This window comes from Puma concolor, chromosome A1 (assembly GCF_028749965.1).
Source record: "Puma concolor isolate L17-30 chromosome A1, mPumCon1.1.hap2, whole genome shotgun sequence".
Lineage (NCBI taxonomy): Eukaryota > Metazoa > Chordata > Mammalia > Carnivora > Felidae > Puma > Puma concolor.
Window position 1 is genome coordinate 99,557,083 of NC_141667.1, and position 18,756 is coordinate 99,575,838.

Below are 18,756 nucleotides of genomic sequence, written 5' to 3' on the forward strand. Positions count from 1 at the left end.
CCCACATGCTCTATGTCTCTCTCTGCCTCTCAAAAATAAAGAAAACTAAAAAAAAAAAAAAAAAAAAAAAAAAAAAATAAAGAAAACTAATAAAAAAAAGAAGTACACCCCATTGTGACAAAAACATGTATTCTCAGTCTTCTTGGACAGTAGAAAGGGGTTTCTGCATCCTGCTTCCCTACGAGGACCAGTTAGCGTTGTTTGTGCAAACACTGCAGTTCTGCCTTCTGCTCTAAATCATTCTGCTGTAGAGGCCCACAGTTCTACCAGCATGAAGACGCGTAACATGATTTAGCTCAGCGTTTGGTTCTGCATCACACGAGAACACTATTTTCTGATGGTAATAAGGGAGGGGACTACTCAGGAAAACAAAGCACAATGTCAAGGCGCCAACATTCTGATGTATTTATTCATGTTTGTATTTGTGGATGGAAAATTTTTTTCCATGCTCCAGAGTTTTGTTAGCAACAAGACATTACAAATCAATAAACAACAGCTACGACTACTATCTATTGTAAACAGAATAATATACAGAAAATACACAGATACAACTACTTTGGTATACAGACATTTAATTGCTTTCTGTTCTAAGACGAATCTGAACACCGCCATTTTAATTTCTTTGTCGTATTTTCCCTTGAGATACAATTTTTTAGTGCCCATTGCTCTGCACTTGCCTTATCAGGGCAGGTTTGTAGCATACCAAAGAATTATAGAAAACTGTTTTCCTACCAAAGGCAAAGGAGGGTTTATCTGCTGCCATGTGGTCGTCTATACATTACAAATGAAAAAAAAGCAAGGTACAAAAATAAATGCACGCTTGCACGCCCACGTGTGTGTCTACATATGTGTGTGTGTATGTGTAATGTGTGTCCAAGCCTGGGAATACTGACTGATTCGAAAGGCTCTTACCTTGCTGGTCATCAAAATCATATATAACAGCCATTAAAAACTCACTTAGCTAGCAGCATGTACATCATGGGGTTGGTTATTCAAAGAGTAGACAAACAGATTTCTTGGATACTGTTTCCATTTGGGTTTTCCAGTTCATATGGTTCCAGCTGGCGGTACTCAAAAGTCACACGATTTACGTGCTTTCCGCTAGAGACCATGCGCACCACCGTGTTGTCACAGCCAATTTTCATCTGGGCTATAATTCATGGAAAAAGCAGAAGGTTCCCTGCAGGTTAGAAACCACATAAACTGTTCCTGTCGATAAGATCATTTAAACACAAAGAAAGCAGGGGGATGTATCTTCCTCTCACATACTTAAACCATGCACCTGCCATCAGGTGAAACGTTTTGTTTTCATTGTTATTATAATATATAATTAATTGTAGGATACTGAAATTGAACTCAGTTCTCCTCATGGGCAAAAAAAAAAAAAAAAAAAAAAAAAAAAAAAAAAAACCACACTGTTAGCCAAATAAAACTGGCTGGAAAGAGGAGTTGAAAAGAAAATCGCAGGCCCAAAATGGCGTCCCTGAGACCAAGGTCCCAAACTGGGGCTGAATACCTAATTTAATTGTAATTTCAACCTCCCCTAGAAAAATAGCCTTAACCAGTCAGTCAGGAATTTTTCCATCAACGTCAAGGAATCTGCCACAGGGGCCCTCTCCATCCCCCCAAAGGAAGATGAGGCAATCTGCAGGAAAGACACCTTGCTTTTCCCCCTCAGGGAAAGTGACCTGCCTGGAACAATCCTTTTCTCTTGCCAAATTTCTTGTCCTACGCTTCTATAAAAACCTTCCATTTTGTACAATGCCTTGGGGACCCCTCTACTTGCTAGATGGAATGCTCCCCGATTCATGAATTATTTCGTAAAGCCAATGAGATCTTTCAAATCTACTCAGTTGAATTTTTGTTATTTAACAGAGGCAATAAGACGTCTCTTTGCATTTTTCACATTCTCCTACCTTCGAGGCTTCTGCGGTAAATGCAGTGAAGGCAATCTGTCTACCATGCACCTCTGCTCTAGCTTAGTGTTCTCAGCAGGGGCAGTACCGCCCTCTAGGGACAGGTTGGGAATTTGCAGGTGTAGTTTTTGGTTGTCATAGTTCTGAGGATGCAAGTGGCAGTTAGTGGACATGGCTAGAGGACAGAGTGCACCGATGAACATTACATAGACCAAAAAAAAATCACCTGCTAATTATTTTCTGAGCCTAGATAATAACTCTATTTTACATATAAACAAAAATAATTTGCATAGTTTAGATACACATGAATATACTTGGGTTTGTTCTATTATTTACCTGCACCTTTTCAGTCTCATTTTTTTCTGTGCTTCTTACATGGAATGGCTTTTGATATCCTTACTTCTCTTAAATCCAATCTTATTATTATTTGTATAAGCATCTGGCAACGTTTATGTCTATCTTCTAGTGCAGATATGACCAAACAAGTGTATATTGAAACTCACATATTTTTATCTAAAATTTCTTTCATTTCTCCACTGTCAAGCTGGTCCCTGAGGCAAGATTTATGTGCCCTACGATGATTTTTTTCTGCTATTTTAATTTTGTCCATCTTTCCCTCCCCCACTTTGTCTCTATAAGGCCTATAGCATTCTGAGAAACATGAACATTATCATTGCATAAGAGGTACTTCACAAGCCTGTGCCTGGGTTCAAATGAAGTAAAACAGCTAGATACTTATTGAGGTAAAAGCCAATTTAGATACATAATAAATATAAAACCTATGTTTCTTTTATATAAGCACCAGGAAGTCTAGGTTAAGCTTCTGTGAGGAGTCCAAATTTAATTTGCTTTAAATTATTTGAAAGGTCATTCTTTTTCTGATATTACTCTAAACTTTAATATATATAACACGCTCTGTTTCCTTCGTTAATGTGCATCGTATTTATTTATTACTGGACATAACTGTACCAAAATTACTCTGGCTTCAATTACCTACATTTTAAGGCAAGAGTTGTCTTTAGACCTTAATCTACTCTTCTTACCTAGTGCAAATGCATCTCCTCACAGGTGCCCTCCTGCATGGAAGGATCCAGTGCCTCAGAGAATGTAGTAAGAGGCGAGAAAAGCCACATGTACTGATGGTCTAAACCAGCAATTTCCAGCCACCCTCACCATACCTGGGCAGAATCAAATGGAAAATCTTCACTGATCCCTAGCAAAGAATATCTGGTTCTGTTGGGCATCCTGTGCACTGACCTGGTCTTTTATTTCCAGTGACCACGTCTAGATTTTAGAATGTATTTCTGTTTTTGCAGTAGTCTTTCAGAAGCTGGTTTTGCTCCTAGAAGTTGGGGACATTCAGCAGTTCTGAGAATTTCTGATAAAGAATATCACTTTTTAATTTGTGTGCTACGAGTAATACACACATACACATATATTTAGGAAATTTATTTGGATATTATTATATTGTAACTAATTGATGGCATATCTATTTGAACTATAGTTTTCAGTTAGTAAACTCTTTGGTATCCAGAGGACAAAAGCACCGACTTTCAGAAAGGCGGAAAGAGCACGGAACAAAAAAAGCTTTGTCTTTTTCATGGTCTTACTCAGGGCCAACCTTAAACATGCACCTGTGTTCCTTCAGGGGTTTCTTTTCCAGTGTCCGATATTTTGAAAATGCATTCACTATAACCATACATATGCTCAAATGTAAAATCCTCACATTGGCTCAATGTACAAAATGGAAGCTTTCTAGGTGGAACCTGCCTTCCCATGTATAAAAAACGTGGGATGTTTTATTTAAGGAAGTATCAGGTTTTATTTAAGGAATCTTGATAGGCTCATAAGTAATAATCAAAGACACATCTCACCAGGGCCGTGAAAGGAATAGCAGAGGTCAGCCAAAGGCATCATCTTGGAAGGGTCCAGTCCAGTTCCTCCCAACAGCTCCACAAAGTCTCCTATTCCCCCACAACCTGCTGAGGGGTTCTAAAAGAAGCAAGCAGCAGAGAAAGATATATTTCAACCAGTTACGGAAGTCAAACCATTTGACCAACTGCAATTTGGTGAATTCACTCCATTTGCCGTGGACATCCTGGCAGTGCCATTTAATTTAACACCCAGGACTCCGGAAATTAAAAGATACTGAAAAGAAAAAATAATCATAAGAACTGCTTTTCTAAATCAGTTGAGTAATCATTTCTTTAAATGTGTGTGCATTAAAAAATTTTTTTTATCAGCTCAAGGACTGGAATGATGCAATAGGAATCTGTAAACTCCACATAAAATGAATGAAAATTGGATCTGAAAATGCTTTGCTTTGTAAATCATTTGGACATACATACTGAATTATTTGAATTTCTTAACTCATGCAGTCAGAATTTCTATTAATAGATAGGTCTTTACAGTTTTTCCTTCAACTCACCTCTTTCCCTCCTCTTTATAAAAGACTTCTCCTGCTATTGGGATGATCCTTATCATTTCTGCTGACAGGCATTTAGATTAGTTATAAGAATGCTAAAGAAAGAAAAGAACCCTAATTTGGGGCTTAAGCTAGCTAGAGTCACCATTGTCTTTCTCCTCCCGACCAAAACTAATTTATTTTGAGCTACTCAAAACCAGAATGTATTCTTAGACTTTGCACAATCACTGTAACAACCACTTTCTGCTTCCCTTCTTCCTTTCCACACTGCTTTGTCCATACTCCCTTGTCCACACTGCCTGTCCACGCTGCCTGTCTACACTGCTTATCCACATTGCCTGTCCATACTGCCGTGTCCACACTGCCTGTTAATGCTGCCTGTCTGTACTGCCTATCCACACTGCCTGTCCACATTGCCTTGTCCACACTGCTCTGTCCACTCTGCCTGTCTACACTGGCTATCCACACTGCCTTGTCCACAATGCCTGTCCACACTGCCTATCCACACTGCCTTGTCCACACTGCCTTGTCCACACTGCTTGTCCACACTGCCTATCCAAACTACCTATCCACACTGCCTTGTCCACACTGCTTGTCCACACTACCTATCCACACTGGTTTTTCCACACTGCCTTGTCCACACTGCCTGTCCACACTGCCTATCCAAACTACCTATCCACACTGCCTTGTCCACACTGCTTGTCCACACTACCTATCCACACTGGTTTTTCCACGCTGCCTTGTCCACACTGCCTGTCCACACCACCTATCCACACTGCTTTGTCCATATTGCCTTGTCCATACTGCCTATCTACACTGCCTATCCACACTGTCTATCCACACTGCCTTGTCCACAGAAATTCCTGCATTTCACTCTTCCCACACAAATAAAGCAGCCGCTTTCAGTCCCAAACATTGTACTTTGGGCCACCTATCTCCTGAGGTCAGGGCTACTAGTCTTTGTGGGCATGTGACCACAAGCCAGACAAGCCATACAAGGGCCTATTGCTTGGTTTAATGCTGTGCTGTCACCATCTTGAAATTCTTAATACTTTTAAAATAAGGGCCCCCCACATTTTCAGTTTGCACTGTCTCCCACAAGTACATGGCCAGCTTTGCCTGTGATCTTCTTTATTGAGGCATACTCATTGAGAGATCTAGTGCAGAGCGGCAAGATGCTCAGAAGTGAGCCACACGGACCCTGACACATACAGAAAAACATCTAAAATAGACAATGTTAAGCACACACACGCATGCACACACATAAAAACACACATTCAAACATGCAGAAGACATTGAGATGCAACTAGAACTAAACAACCGAGTAGAAAAAAAAATAGAATACCAACTGTTTGGCCAATACAAGGAAGTAGGTGGGGACACACATTTTTTAAGTGCTTACTGTATGCTGGGTCCTATGCCTTGATGCTCTACACATCATTTCATCCAAGAATGAAACAGAGGCTTAACTAGCTCCCCTGTGGACAGGGCTTCTTGTATGAAGAGCTGAATAAGAGGTGAAGGAAAAAAACCTTAACTGCCTCTCCCTTGAGTAGAGGATGTCCAGGGGGAACATCTGTTAAGACTAAACTTTCCACTCGGTTCTTCAGGTTCTAAATTTCAGCAAGAGTGGTGAAAGGGAAAAGGCAGGCCCCGTAGAGAGAAATGGGAAGTACGGGGGTTGGGAAGAAGTAGGTGCTAAAACGAGGGAAACCAAACAAAGAAACATAGAAGTTAGACACACCTGTTCCTTGACATTCAATGACTTCTCTCTCCTCTTCCCAAACATCTTAGCTATTCTTAGGAATGAGAAGTACTATACTACACTGCTCCTCAGTAGTGATCCCCTAGGTTTCTCTGTTGAGGTTCTGCCTCCCTGGACTAACCCACTATCATCTCTTGCCTAGACTATGACAATGGCCCCTAGGGGCACTCCCTGTACCACTCTGGCCCCCATAGCCCATGCAAAGCCAGAATGGCCTTTAGGTAATCAATCCTCTCCCTCCTGCCTTGGACCTTGTTAATTAATTTGGTCATGCAGTCAGCGATTCCCAGCCACCCTCATCCCACCAAGCATAATCCAATGGATCATGTTGCTTTCCTGCCTGCCCCCTTTCAGTGCTTTCCCACTGCACTTACAATAAACTCCAAATCCTCAATATGACCTGCTGGGTTCACCACACCCTGGCTCTGCCCGCCTCCCTGATGTTGCCTGATATCCCCCCTTCCCCATACCTTTCTTTTTATTTCTGGAAGCCCACTTCTTCCTCTGAGCCTCTGCACTGCCATCTCCTCTGTCCCTGGTCCTTCCAGTGGCTGCTGGCTCCTTCTTACCTATCACTCACGTTTTACTTTAAATTCCTCCTTCTCAGAAGTTTCCTTTCCTGACCACCTTATCTCAAGGAGCTCCCGCCTCTCCCTCTACTGCATTGTCTATCACACCACTCTGCCTCATTTTCTGTAGGGCACTCACCGCTATTGCAAATGCATTGCACTGTTGCTGAGCTCAACCCACTAGAATGCAGGTTCCCTGTGAGCAGGAGCTCTGTTGCTCGCCGCTCATTTCCAGCATCTAAGAAAGTGCCTTGCATGTGGAAAGTGCTCAAAAAAATATTTTGTAAAGGAATAGATAGATGCCTAGAACCCTGCAGACTTTAACATTTTTTCAAGGGGAAATACCAAAATTACTCCTCACAGCCTAGAATAACTAAAGGGTAGATCTCCCAACCTGCGATCATGCTTGCCATCTTCTACAGTATACATCAGGAATAACATATACGTGGTATCAGGACGAAGGGCTATGCCAAAGACATCTCCTTATTCTGGTCTTTATCAAAGGATCATTCTTCCACTAAGGTTCAACTAAACAAAACCCCCCCAAAAAAACAACAAAACAAAACAAAACAACACAACAACAAACAGTCACTAGCTCATGAATTCAGGGCTTAAAGGAAATTAGATATACACCTATTTTCAGTCCTGGTCCTATTTATTTGGTTTTTACTGGAATCTACCTAATTAGGAACAATAACTGTCTATGATGTCAGCAAATATATGAGCTATCTTAACCTAGAAATATAAGAAAGTATAAGGAAATGAGAATGACCCAGAGGGAAGAAGCTAGCAGTACAAAAAAAAAAAAAAAAAAAAAGGGAAAAAAGAAAAAAAAAAGATCAAGCTCAGCATTAGTTGTAAATTCCATACAGAAGTTCAAAGGAATATAGGTTGATGGAGCTTCTCAGCTAATATTTTCATGCAAAATGAATTGAGTTAAACATAATGCAACAAAATCTTCAACACTCTACTGTATTTTGCAACTTAAAAATCCAATTTTGTATTTTATGCTACACTTAGCATTCCTTCACAACACAGTTCTGTCAATGAGACACTTCCTTCGTGTCAAAAAAAAAATTCCGATAATCAGAAAAACAGCTGTGTAGATGACTCACACTAGGTTCTGCTAGGAGAGAATTTCTGTAAAAGAGGCAAGTACCAGAGAGTTCAATTGTAATTACATGTCACAACTTTCCCAATTGAAAACCTTTCCTGTATCTCGAGAAAAGTAGTCAAGTAATCGGAAGGGGCACATGAGTACGCACCGAGCAGCGTGAGGCAAATAGAAGGGGGCTTTCATCAAAGAGGCGAGGGAAAGCGGATGTGGGGCTAAATCAACAGAAGAGCATGCTCCCACAATTTACTAATGTCCATGTTTGCCCTGTATGATCGCTCCTCCTCTGATAAAGCTGTGGCCTTAGTAAATGATTGGGAAGGAAGAAAGCAACTCACCTTTGACTGCAAACCATGTAAGTGTCCCAGGGTGAGATCAGATATTTTGATCACCACAGGATAAATTATGGAGAAGCTGCAGTTTCGATGCAGGTGCGGGACTACCAGGGTAAACCTTCCATTTGGGGTCTGGGAAATGACATTGCAGGCTTTGCGGAAAAACAGAATCACATTGTCATTATGGGTATGCAGGGTTCTAATAGAAATTTATCCTATCTGGGGCGACTGGGAGGCTCAGTCGGCTAAATTTCCGACTCTTGATTTCAACTCAGGTCATGATCTCACAGGTTCATGCAATCAAGGCCCATGTCGGGCTTCATGCTGATAGTGAGGAGCCTGCTTGGGATTCTCTCTCTCTCCATCACTCTCTCTGCCCCTCCTCCACTCCCTCTCTCTCTCAAAATAAATAAATATTTTTTAAATGTAATAAAAAATCACTGGTGATGTGCAGACATGGTCAGAAGGTTCTAGGTGGCAAGAGTGCTTCTAATCTTGGGGCACCTGGGTGGCTCAGTCGGGTAAGCATCCGACTTCGGCTCAGGTCATGATCTCGCAGTTTGCCCTGTGTCGGACTCTGTGCAAACAACTCGGAGCCTGGAGCCGGCTTTGGAATGTGTGACTCCCTCTCTCTCTGCCCCTCCCCTGCTAATGCTCTGTCTCTGTCTCTCAATAAATAAATAAATGTTAAAAAAAAAAAAAAAAAAGAATGCTTCTAATCTCAATCTCAATCTCAGGGAGTTACCTTGTTTACAACAAGCACAAGACTTAAATTAGTAATTAATCAAACAACACTAGCTAGTGGAAGTTCTAGAAACACTTCATTAACTAGGGTCCAAGTTCCAGCTGAAAGTCTAAAAAAAATAAAGGCTCAAAGGTAAAGCCAGAACTAAAACCTTGCCTGTCTGAAACATTCACTCATTGAACTTGGAACCATAATGATATATTTTTTTAATGTTTATTTAGTTTTGAGAGAGACAGAGACAGAATGTGGGTGGGTTAGGGGCAGAGAGAGAGGGAGACAGAGAATCCAAAGCAGGCTTCAGGCTCTGAGCTGTCAGCACAGAGCCCAACACGGGGCTCGAAGTCACGAGCTGTGAGATCATGACCTGAGCCAAAGTCGGACGCTCAACTGACTGAGCCACCCAGGCGCCCCAGAATCATAATGATTTTTTTTTAAATAATGAAGTAAATAAATAATAAAATTGTTACAAAATAGACTGAGAAAAATAGAAGAACGGTAGAGGAACAGTAGGGGAACGGTAGAGAGAAAGGGAGAGAGAGAATCCGAAGCAGGCTCTGCATTGTCAGTGCAGAGTCCAATGCAGGGCGCGAACCCACAAACCATGAGATCGTGACCTGAGCTGAAATCAAGAGTTGGAGGCTTAATTGACTGAGCCACCCAGGCACCCCAAAGATTTCCGACTTCTAACCACACAAATATAGGAGAAACATTTCATGTTGCTTTCTGGGATTATTCTAGCTCTCAAAATAGCCTTGCGGGGGTGGGGGAGGGGTTCTTTCAAAAATTCTCTTTTTTAAAAAATAAAAATTAGAATATAATACATTATTCTTTGGCAGATAAGGCCCCATTCTTCCACCACACAAAGTGTCAACATTAATACTATTGTATGCAACCAAAAATGAGTGATGTTTTATTTTCCCGATTTTTAAAAAACTATTTTTCTCCATTTAACTCTGTAAATATATAGATGCATATATATATTTCGCTTCATGGGGAAAAATAATAAGCAGATGAATGAACTAATTTTGATTAGAATAATGTGTTTTAGGCCTGGGCTGTTCAGTTTTATACAGCATCTATGTTTGTATCCACCAGAAACGGAATAAGTTAGAGAGGTGGACTCAGAATTAGAGGGCAATGTTGAGGTCCTCTGGTCCAACCCTCTGCTCAGGACATGAACTCTGTCTACCACATCCCAGAGATGCAGTCTTTCAGCCTTTGCCTAAATATCTCTAAGACTACAACTTCAGATCTGATCCCTCAAGCGTATCCAAGATTAATGGAATGACATGGAGGGATTACAGTTTGTCACCGAATCCATTGTCATGCCTCAGATTAGAATAAGACTAAAGAGAAAAAAATAAAATTCTACCCACCAAAACTTAATATCCTACCTAGCCTAGGAAATAAGTTGAAAACTGTGAATTGATTTTCAGAGCAATGAATAGGAAATATCCTTTAGGTCATTTCTAATGACAAAAAAAAAAAATTTCCATTCAAATCATTCCTCACTTCAAGTTTCTTAAGTCTGGTGCAATCACACTACCTATGAAAAGTGGATCTGACACTCCCTCCCTCCAAGTCCTTACTGACTGAGAAGAGAAGGAGCCCACTTACGAAAGAGGTTGGGATCTGTCTTTATGGTTACTGTAAATCCGTTTCCTGGTTGACGAACCCGGAAGAAGATCATGGCCACATTCTGGGAGGATCTGATGCTCCTTCGGCTAAGACCACTGTCACAGAAATCTATGTACCGCTCAGTTGTGGGGAGAGGATGATCCTGAGAACTGGGGAACTTCTCCCCCTTGAGAATCCAACCATCAAATACCTTCCAACAAAAAACACAGAGAGAGATGATCATCTCCACCAACTCCTGAAGTCACAGGTGTGTTGAAATCTTACCTAGCAACGCACCTTCTGTCCTATGTCCGTCTGTGAGCAAGGGACAACCTGCACTTCCCTGCCCACTGCTTTCCATCTATATATTTTTTGACCGTGAAGGTTGTCTGCAAGTATTATTGTTAATTAATGATTGGGTTTTTTCCTCCATAAACCTTAAAGTATCCAAAGCAAGTAAACTTTATTATACTCTGTTTTATAATTCCAGCCTCCTTGGTACCTGAAACTACAGCCAATATACATTTTTATCTTGGTCATATTTTCCACACATCCCATCTTCAGAAGAATTCCATACAAGCATAATTTGGGTTTCACTTGGTCTCTTCCTTCTCCTAGTTGACATATAAACAAAACATCTCAAAACTAACACAGGAAAAAAACTAGAGCAGCAACTTCACCTACTTGCCCATGGTTATATGTGCCCATTTCCCTCACTTTGAAACTTTTGTTTCATATTAAAATACCAAGAACTGCTTCAACACTCAAACAGCAATGGCTGTTAGGCCACTTAGGGCTTTCTACCTTCACCTGTTAAAGTCAGCTTGTTGGACAAATGGTCAGAGTCTGTTGATGTTACTGTTAAAATCACCACAGGTCTCCAATGTAACGGGTTGAGCCTGGTTCACACTGGCAAAATCACCAGCTACAAAGTGCTTCCGCGGATTGGTCCTCTTCTAAAAGGAGTCTGACAGATTCCAAAATCATTCCACTTGGGAGGTTTTTAATCATGATCCTTTTAACGGGGCTGTGTAACTCCATCAACCGTCCCAGGCTGACCCGGTAGACTTAGGGAGACCGACTAGGAGGGGGCATGTACTGAGGCCGGGGGACTCGGCCTTCCACCTGCCTCCGACTAGACTGGCTCTCAGCATCCCGCCCAGAGGCCCGGGCCCCAGGGCTTCCAAACCGAGTCCCCCGGGGAATTCAAGACAGCTCCCGCGAGCCTGAGACAGCTCCCCAGAGCCAGGGGCCGGCCTCAGAAGCGGGGCTGGCCCTCCTCGTGGCCCCGAGCGCCGGTGCCAGTCTGGATCAGTTTTCGTGTAACACAGCGCTTCTCGCCGCAAGTTCAATCAAGTCTTTGGGGGCGCCCGGGTCCCAGGAGCGCACGGAGGGGAAGTCAAACAACCGCGGCCGGAGCTCCGGGCGGGGTTCGCGCCCCGCGGCGGTCCGGGGTGGGGGGGCGCCTCTCCCGCTCGGCCACCAGCCGGCTCCACGCGCCGAGCCCCACGCCGGGCACGGCGCCCCGGCTCACCCCACTCGGGGCCCCGCGGCGGGAGCGTGCGCCGCGAGGAAGCCTCACCTTCAGGAAGTCGCCGCCCTGGCAGTCGATGGAGACCAGGTCGTACTGGATGGTGACGAACTCTTCGGGCTCGCCGATGAGGAAGGCGGCGCAGTGCAGCTGCGGCCGGTCGGCGGTGAAGGTGAACTGGCCCGGGAGGCTCAGCATGTCCAGGCACCCTGGGGGAGGGGCAGTGGGGCCAGGGGGCCGGGGCTGCGGCCACCTACGCCCCGGCCCCGGCCGGCCCCTCCCCGCGGGCCCCCGTTCCCGGGTCCGCGGCGCCTGGTCCCCACGCGGAGCGCGTCACCCACCCCCGCCCATCCGGCGGGCCCCTGAGCACGGGGATCGCGCCCCCGGCCGGCCTGGCCAGCCCCTTCCCGGCGGTGCCCGGGGCCCCGTGAGCGGGTGCGGAGCCCGGCCTCGTCACCTCCCCGCTGCCCCCGGATGCGCGCCGGCACCCCGACTCACGCAGCGCGCGGCGGTACAGCGGCTCCCCCGCCAGCTCCCGCTTCAGGTTGGCGCCCAGGAACCGGAGAGGGTCGTGGTCCGCAGCTTCCCGCAGCTGGCGAGGAAAACGCGTCAGTCCGAATGAGTTCAAGACTGCGGGAAAGGGGACCCGCAGCGGGGCACTCTCCCTGCCCCGCAGCGAAGAGAATAAAGTGAAGGGATCCAGGTCTCCCGCGTCCGCGTCCGGAGCAGAAGAGGTCTCAGACCCTTTCCCTCAGACCAGGGTGTCCCCAGGGGCCAAGGGAAGGACGTAGTGGCGAGGAGGAAGACCAGGAGAAAGAGGGGGCAGAAGATAGGGAAGAAAGGGCTAAGCCCAACACGGGCTGAGAGCTGAGGCAGCAGACCCACCCCCAAGGCTGGACACACACACACGGAAGATGTGACGGCTCAGTCCGGAGATCGCTCACCTCTAGGTACCGGCTCTCCCCTCTTAGAGCCATCAAGATGAGAATGAAGTGACACTGAAGTTTGAAGGAAGGCGACATGACGGTCTTGCCTCTGCAGCTGGTCGGCTGGGCTCTGGAGGTCTCAGGATTTGCTTCCCAAAACTACGCCCAGGCTGTGAGCTAGAAGCTGGTAGGGTCCCTTTGCTGGGTCTCTTTTATAGAGCAGTGAGGAGGGGAGGCTCTCTGCCCCTTAACTGATCTGAGCTCAGTAACCATGGGTTACCCTGTCTCAGTGACAAAGTGCGTGCTGATGACGAGGGTCCAGCTCTCAGCCACAAATTCTCAGAGTGGTCCAGCATTATTCACCAAGAATGATTTTAGGCACTTAAAACTTATTGAACTGAACTGTGGGACAAAGAAGGAGGTAAGGATAGAAAATAAAGGAAGGCGTTTGGCTTGACCTGCCAAATGCTGAATTATCGTTTCCTGTGGATATTTAGGGAATTTTCAGTGTTGCAAAGCCAAGTGACAAGGTTACACACATACATAAAATACCCAAACAGATAATCTTATCGTGCAGGCTTGTCCCAGAACCTTGATGGAACCATGCTGGAAATCGTCAGAGATTATAGTGTTTGTGCAATTGCTCTTGTCTCTCAGGAAGGAACTTGAGGAGTTTTTAGCTCCAAAGAGAGCTGAACAGAAGCCGAAGTCTGATTCTGCAGAATATGGCAACAATGCAACTCAAACTTTCTTTCTGTCCCTTAGTCTTTGCTTTATCCTGGTCCAGTTTCTTGTAAGCATTTCCCTAACGGAAAGCTAACTCTGGCATCTGTGAACTTCTGGATTTTCACCTAGCTTTGCCATTTAGCCCAAATGTGTACACCATAGGACACACTCCTGGGCCAGCTAACGGTAACCATGACCTTGGCATCCATCTGAACGAGTGAGAGATGAAGTCATTCCATTTCACACCTTCAAATACTTGGATTATTTGAATATTCTGGTAGAAAGAACTGCCCAAAAACCTTACTATAACTGCTTATCAGCAACTGTACAGGGCTAAACAAATGACTTAGAGATCCAGAAATAAGTATCTCTGCTGATTAGACAGAAGACGGTTGCTTCCCCCTTCATGTCAAAAGTTATGGGAAATATGGGGATACTAAACTTTTGGCTTTCCAATTTATGTGCTAAGCAAGGCAGCTACAAAGTCTAAAAACCTTGTCTTGTTTTACCTCTGCCTGACAGAAAACATGGTACTACCCTTATCTTTCTTTGTTATTAAAATTAGTACAAATAATGAGACGTTAATACAAAATTTCAGTCAAGGAAATGGTTATATTATGTTTATAAATACTCAAAATTAAGTAGTAATTTGCCTAGTGGTATAGAACTTGATATTTCCTTATCTTACTTGTTTAATTGGGAGGCCTTCCTACCTCCTCCATTTTTGGAAACAATCCTCAGACCGCAGAGAGTGTGACGGGGAAGCGAACCCAAAGGTCATGAACGCTGGCCACCATGTTCTTCTCTCCATCCTGGGACTGTGTAGATGTCTACATTTCAGAAAGGGCGTAAAGAGAGGAATCAAACAATACAAAAATAAATGGTTTAACACCAGCTTGCTTGGTCTGAAACACACCAGGCCATCTTCATGCCTGTCTCCCTCCCTGTTTGTGCCTGAGGAAGCTTTCAGGCTTTACCATCAACCTAGCCATAGCCTTGGCCTATTCCCAGAATTCAGCCTGGCATTCAGCTTGGGAAACTCTTGTTTATCCCATTTTGAGGGTCTGGCTTTTGTAGCGTCACCACGGAGACATTCTTTTCCAATCTTCACATGCTCACACACACACACACACACACACACACACACACACACACACACACACAATACTGATGTTCCTTACATGCATTCATGATGTTCCCTCCTCAGGAAGTGCACACTGGAAGATAAATAAGGGCAAATATAACCACAGATAGATAACATTCCATTTTATGTAACACCCCACAAATGATCACATATGGGTGAATTTTATTTCCACCAAATGTGTTATTTTCTCCAAGTTGGAAAATATCTACTAAGCCAATAGAAATTGTATCTTGGTTTTTTTTAATTAAGAGTAACTATAGGAGAAAATATTTATAAATGATATATCTGATAAGGGGTTAATATCCAAAAAATATAAAGAACTCACACAGGTCAACACCAAAAAATACCCTCAAACAGTCCAAAACAAACAAACAATCTGATTTAAAAATGGGCAGAGGATGCCTGCCTGGTTCAGTTGGTGGAGTGTGCAACTCTTGATCTCAGGGTTGTAAGTTCGAGCACCACACTGGGTGTAGAGATTACTTAAAAATAAAATCTTAATAAAATAAAATAAAATAAAATGGGCAGAGGAGCTGAAGAGATATTTTTCCAAAGACATACAGATGATCAACAGACACATGAAGAGATGCTCAACATCACTCATCATCAGGGAAATGCAAATCAAAACCACAATGAGACATCACCTCACACCCGTTGGAATGACTAAAATCAAGAACACAAGAAACAAGTGTTGGTAAGGATGTGGGAAAAAAGGAACTCTCGTTCGCTGTTCATGGAAATGTAAATTGGTATAGACACTGTGGAAAACAGTATGGAAGTTCTTCAAAAAATGAAAAACAGAAATACCATATGATCTAATAATCCCACTATTGGGTATTTACCCAAAGAAAATGAAAATATTAACTCCAAAAAATATATGCACCCTTGTTTATTGAAGCATTATTTATAATAGCCAAGACATGGAAGCAACCTAAGTGTCCATCAACAGAAAAATAGACAAGGAAATGTGGTATATATACACAAGGGAATTTTGCTTAGCCATAAAAAAGGATGAAATGGTGCCATTTGAGACAACATCGATGGACCTAGAAGGTATTATGCTAGGTGAAATAAGTCAGACTGAGAAAGACAAATACCATATGGTTCCACCAATAAATGGACTCTAAAACAAAAAATAATAAATCAACAAACAAAAAGCAGAATCAGAACTATAAAATACAGAACATAAACTGAATAAAACTCATTGTTAACCAATAACAACAAAAAACTAATTTTCAGTTGCTTTCAAGATGATATGCTGTTTGAATAAATTTGGCCATTTTTAATGCAATCATTTTAATAGATAAGACTTATTTTTCAGACGTGTTTGAGATCAGGAAGAAAGAAACTAAGCAAATGTCCTTGGGAACTAATATAAACCAGCCTTTAGATGAAAGCTTCATATGTCAGTGATTTCAACCCAGATCCATTATCTTCTTTTGTTTTACTAAAGATGACCAGCAGTCAGTAAAGATTAGGACTTTGGGGGGTTGCAAGTGTCCTCTGTTGAAGTGATTAACAAAAGAAAAAGTTTACTACTACAAACAGGGAGTACTTAAGGGGGTGGGTTTGGGATTGACCCTAGAATAGAAAGAGATTTGGGATTATGTAGTTCCTTGCTTCTCCTGATACCTCAGTGCATATATAAGATGTCGAAGACTCCATAAATTTACACTTGGCTGTCACAGTTACATCATAGACCATGGGGGTGACTACAAAGGACCCTTGGCATACTTACAGATTGTCTGGGTGAGCCACTATAGTTTCAGCACAATTTAAAATCCTGCCCCCCTGAATCAATGTTCTCATAATTCCCAGTCCACATAATTTTGTGGGAAAAAGCTCAAAGCCCAGGGGATAGGATCTTGTGGTAACATGACTGTTTTCATGACAGCCATACGGACAGAGAAGGGAGAAGAAGTTTCTAGAAGGGATGCTGGGTTCACAGAATAACAGGTATCTTCAAGAGACTGAAAACACAAAACAAAACAAAACAAAACAAAACCAAAAAACCCTGGTTTAATGCCCTCTTTGACCATAAGTTTTCTTACCTGTAAAAAGATGATCTATGCTGAGGATTATTTTAGGAATTAATATTCTATGTCCCACACAAAGGAAAGCTTCCAAACAGTGATGATATGAGAAAGTAAGAGAGATTAAATGATCTTCCCAGATTATCACCATGAGTCAGAAACAAAGTCTAGACGAAAAAGATCTATGTCCAGCCAGGTTAGTGATCCTCTTTCAAAGACAACAGCCCTGGAAATTAACCCCAAAATTACATTTTGGGCTTTAAGAATTACTAGGCTACCAGCAGAAAGTGAGACGGCACAGCCCAAAGCAAGATACTGGCAGATCAATAAGTACAAAGGAGACTGAGGATTGTTCATGTCTGCGCGTTCGTTGGCTTCCTTGACTTTGGATTGACATTGTTATCTCAACTTCCCTCAGGCTTACTCCAAAATATGCCGTGACTAACATCTAGCCAATAGATCATGATGAAATGCAATTTAATAATCCCTCACTGCCTGCATCAAAGGGAAAAGTACAGCCGTGTCCAGATCAGTTGGTGTGTTTGTCATCAGGTAGTGGTGACGTGCATAGGCACATAACATCAGCCGCGTCTGTGACGGAAGAAAAATGAAGTGTAAAGAGTCTCATTTCTTAGTGCCTTAAAATAAATCTAAAGGAGAAAATTCTGCCAATTATGTGGAGTGACACGAGAGGTTCTAAATAAGGAAATCAGTAGGGATAACTGCAAGCTAGGCAGTGGTGAGCTATCTGGGGTGAGTTTTAGCACACTTTTCTGAGACCCCTGCCAGTGGCCAGCTTGCTTTTCCCCTCTGTCAACCGCTTCTTTTATTCATCCTTCCTTCCTTCCTACCTCCCTTCCTCCCTTCTTTCCTTCCTTACTTCCTCCCTCCCTCCCCTCATTCCCCCCTCCCTCCCTTCCTTCCCCCCACTTCTTTCCTTCCTCCCTTCCTTCCTTCTTTCCATTCTTCCTTCCCTCCACAAATTGTGAGCAACAGATTTAGCTGCTCTACACTCATAGTATTTTATATATACCCTGAGTAGCCTTTATCTTATTTTATTATACCTTTTAATATACCCGTCTTTGACTCCAAATGTCAATTCCTGGAAGTCTGGCCCTGTGGCTCATCCCTCTCTGTCCTCAGCACACACACACACACCTGGAACTCCTGGATGGTACCTAAAAACAAATTAAAGCATTGTCACCACTACAATATTGGCTGACCACATCCAAAGATGTGGCCGCAGCCAGGTAATGAGAGTCAAATGGTAAAGTAGGGGGAAAGGGAAGAGAGGTGTGCTGAACCAGTTCCCAGAGTTGGCTCTCCAGGACCACAGCCAGCTGTGTGATGTGGCAGCAAGAAAGGTAGGGGGGAGCTGGAGGGACAGGGCTTGGATTCAGGTGGGGCACAAAGATTCACTCATCATGATAAATAATTTTATAATACAATACATAATAAAATGAAAGTTAATGCAAACGCCCCCCCCCCACTCCATAATGAACAAAATAACAAAGGTTTAGATAAATATGCCCTTAATCTTAGTGATACTTCTTTTTGCCTCAGACTCCATTCTGCCCTAGCACAGCACCGTGGGGGCAACACCCCAGAGAAGTACTCAAGAACTGTAGGGGTTAAGGGGCACCTGAGTGGCTAGTCAGCTGAGCGTCCAACTCGTGATTTCAGCTCAGGCCATGATCCCAGGGGATTGAGCCCTGCATGGGGCTCTGCACTGAGCATGGAGCCTGCTTAAGGTTCTCTCTCTATCCCTCTGCCCCCTCTCCCACTTGCTCTCTCTTTCTCCCTCTCTCAAATTAAAAAAATTAAAAAAAAAAAAATAACTGTAGGGGTTTCATGCTTATTCCCATGTGTGTTAGCTGTAGAGTAGAAACAAAAGGGCTCTAGATTAAGTG

General features: G+C 43.3%; 1 protein-coding gene across 2 annotated transcripts; it reads right to left on the reverse strand.

Moving 5' to 3' along the window:
- Positions 1–381: 381 nt before the first annotated feature.
- Positions 382–13,904, reverse strand: CRHBP (corticotropin releasing hormone binding protein). Of its 2 annotated transcripts, none has more exons than XM_086698453.1 (7): positions 12,962–13,885; positions 12,516–12,609; positions 12,069–12,226; positions 10,487–10,697; positions 8,128–8,276; positions 3,791–3,908; positions 382–1,150 (listed from the first exon to the last, which is right to left on the reverse strand). In XM_086698453.1, the coding sequence occupies exons 1-7, from the start codon at positions 13,037–13,039 to the stop codon at positions 993–995; spliced, it is 966 nt and encodes a 321-aa protein (XP_086554579.1). In that variant the 5' UTR covers positions 13,040–13,885; the 3' UTR covers positions 382–992. The 2 variants fall into 2 exon arrangements, with proteins under 2 accessions (XP_086554579.1, XP_086554586.1); XM_086698460.1 differs by lacking the exon at positions 382–1,150 and adding an exon at positions 1,477–2,059 and having other exon boundaries at positions 12,962–13,904.
- Between the last annotated feature and the right edge of the window lie 4,852 nt (positions 13,905–18,756).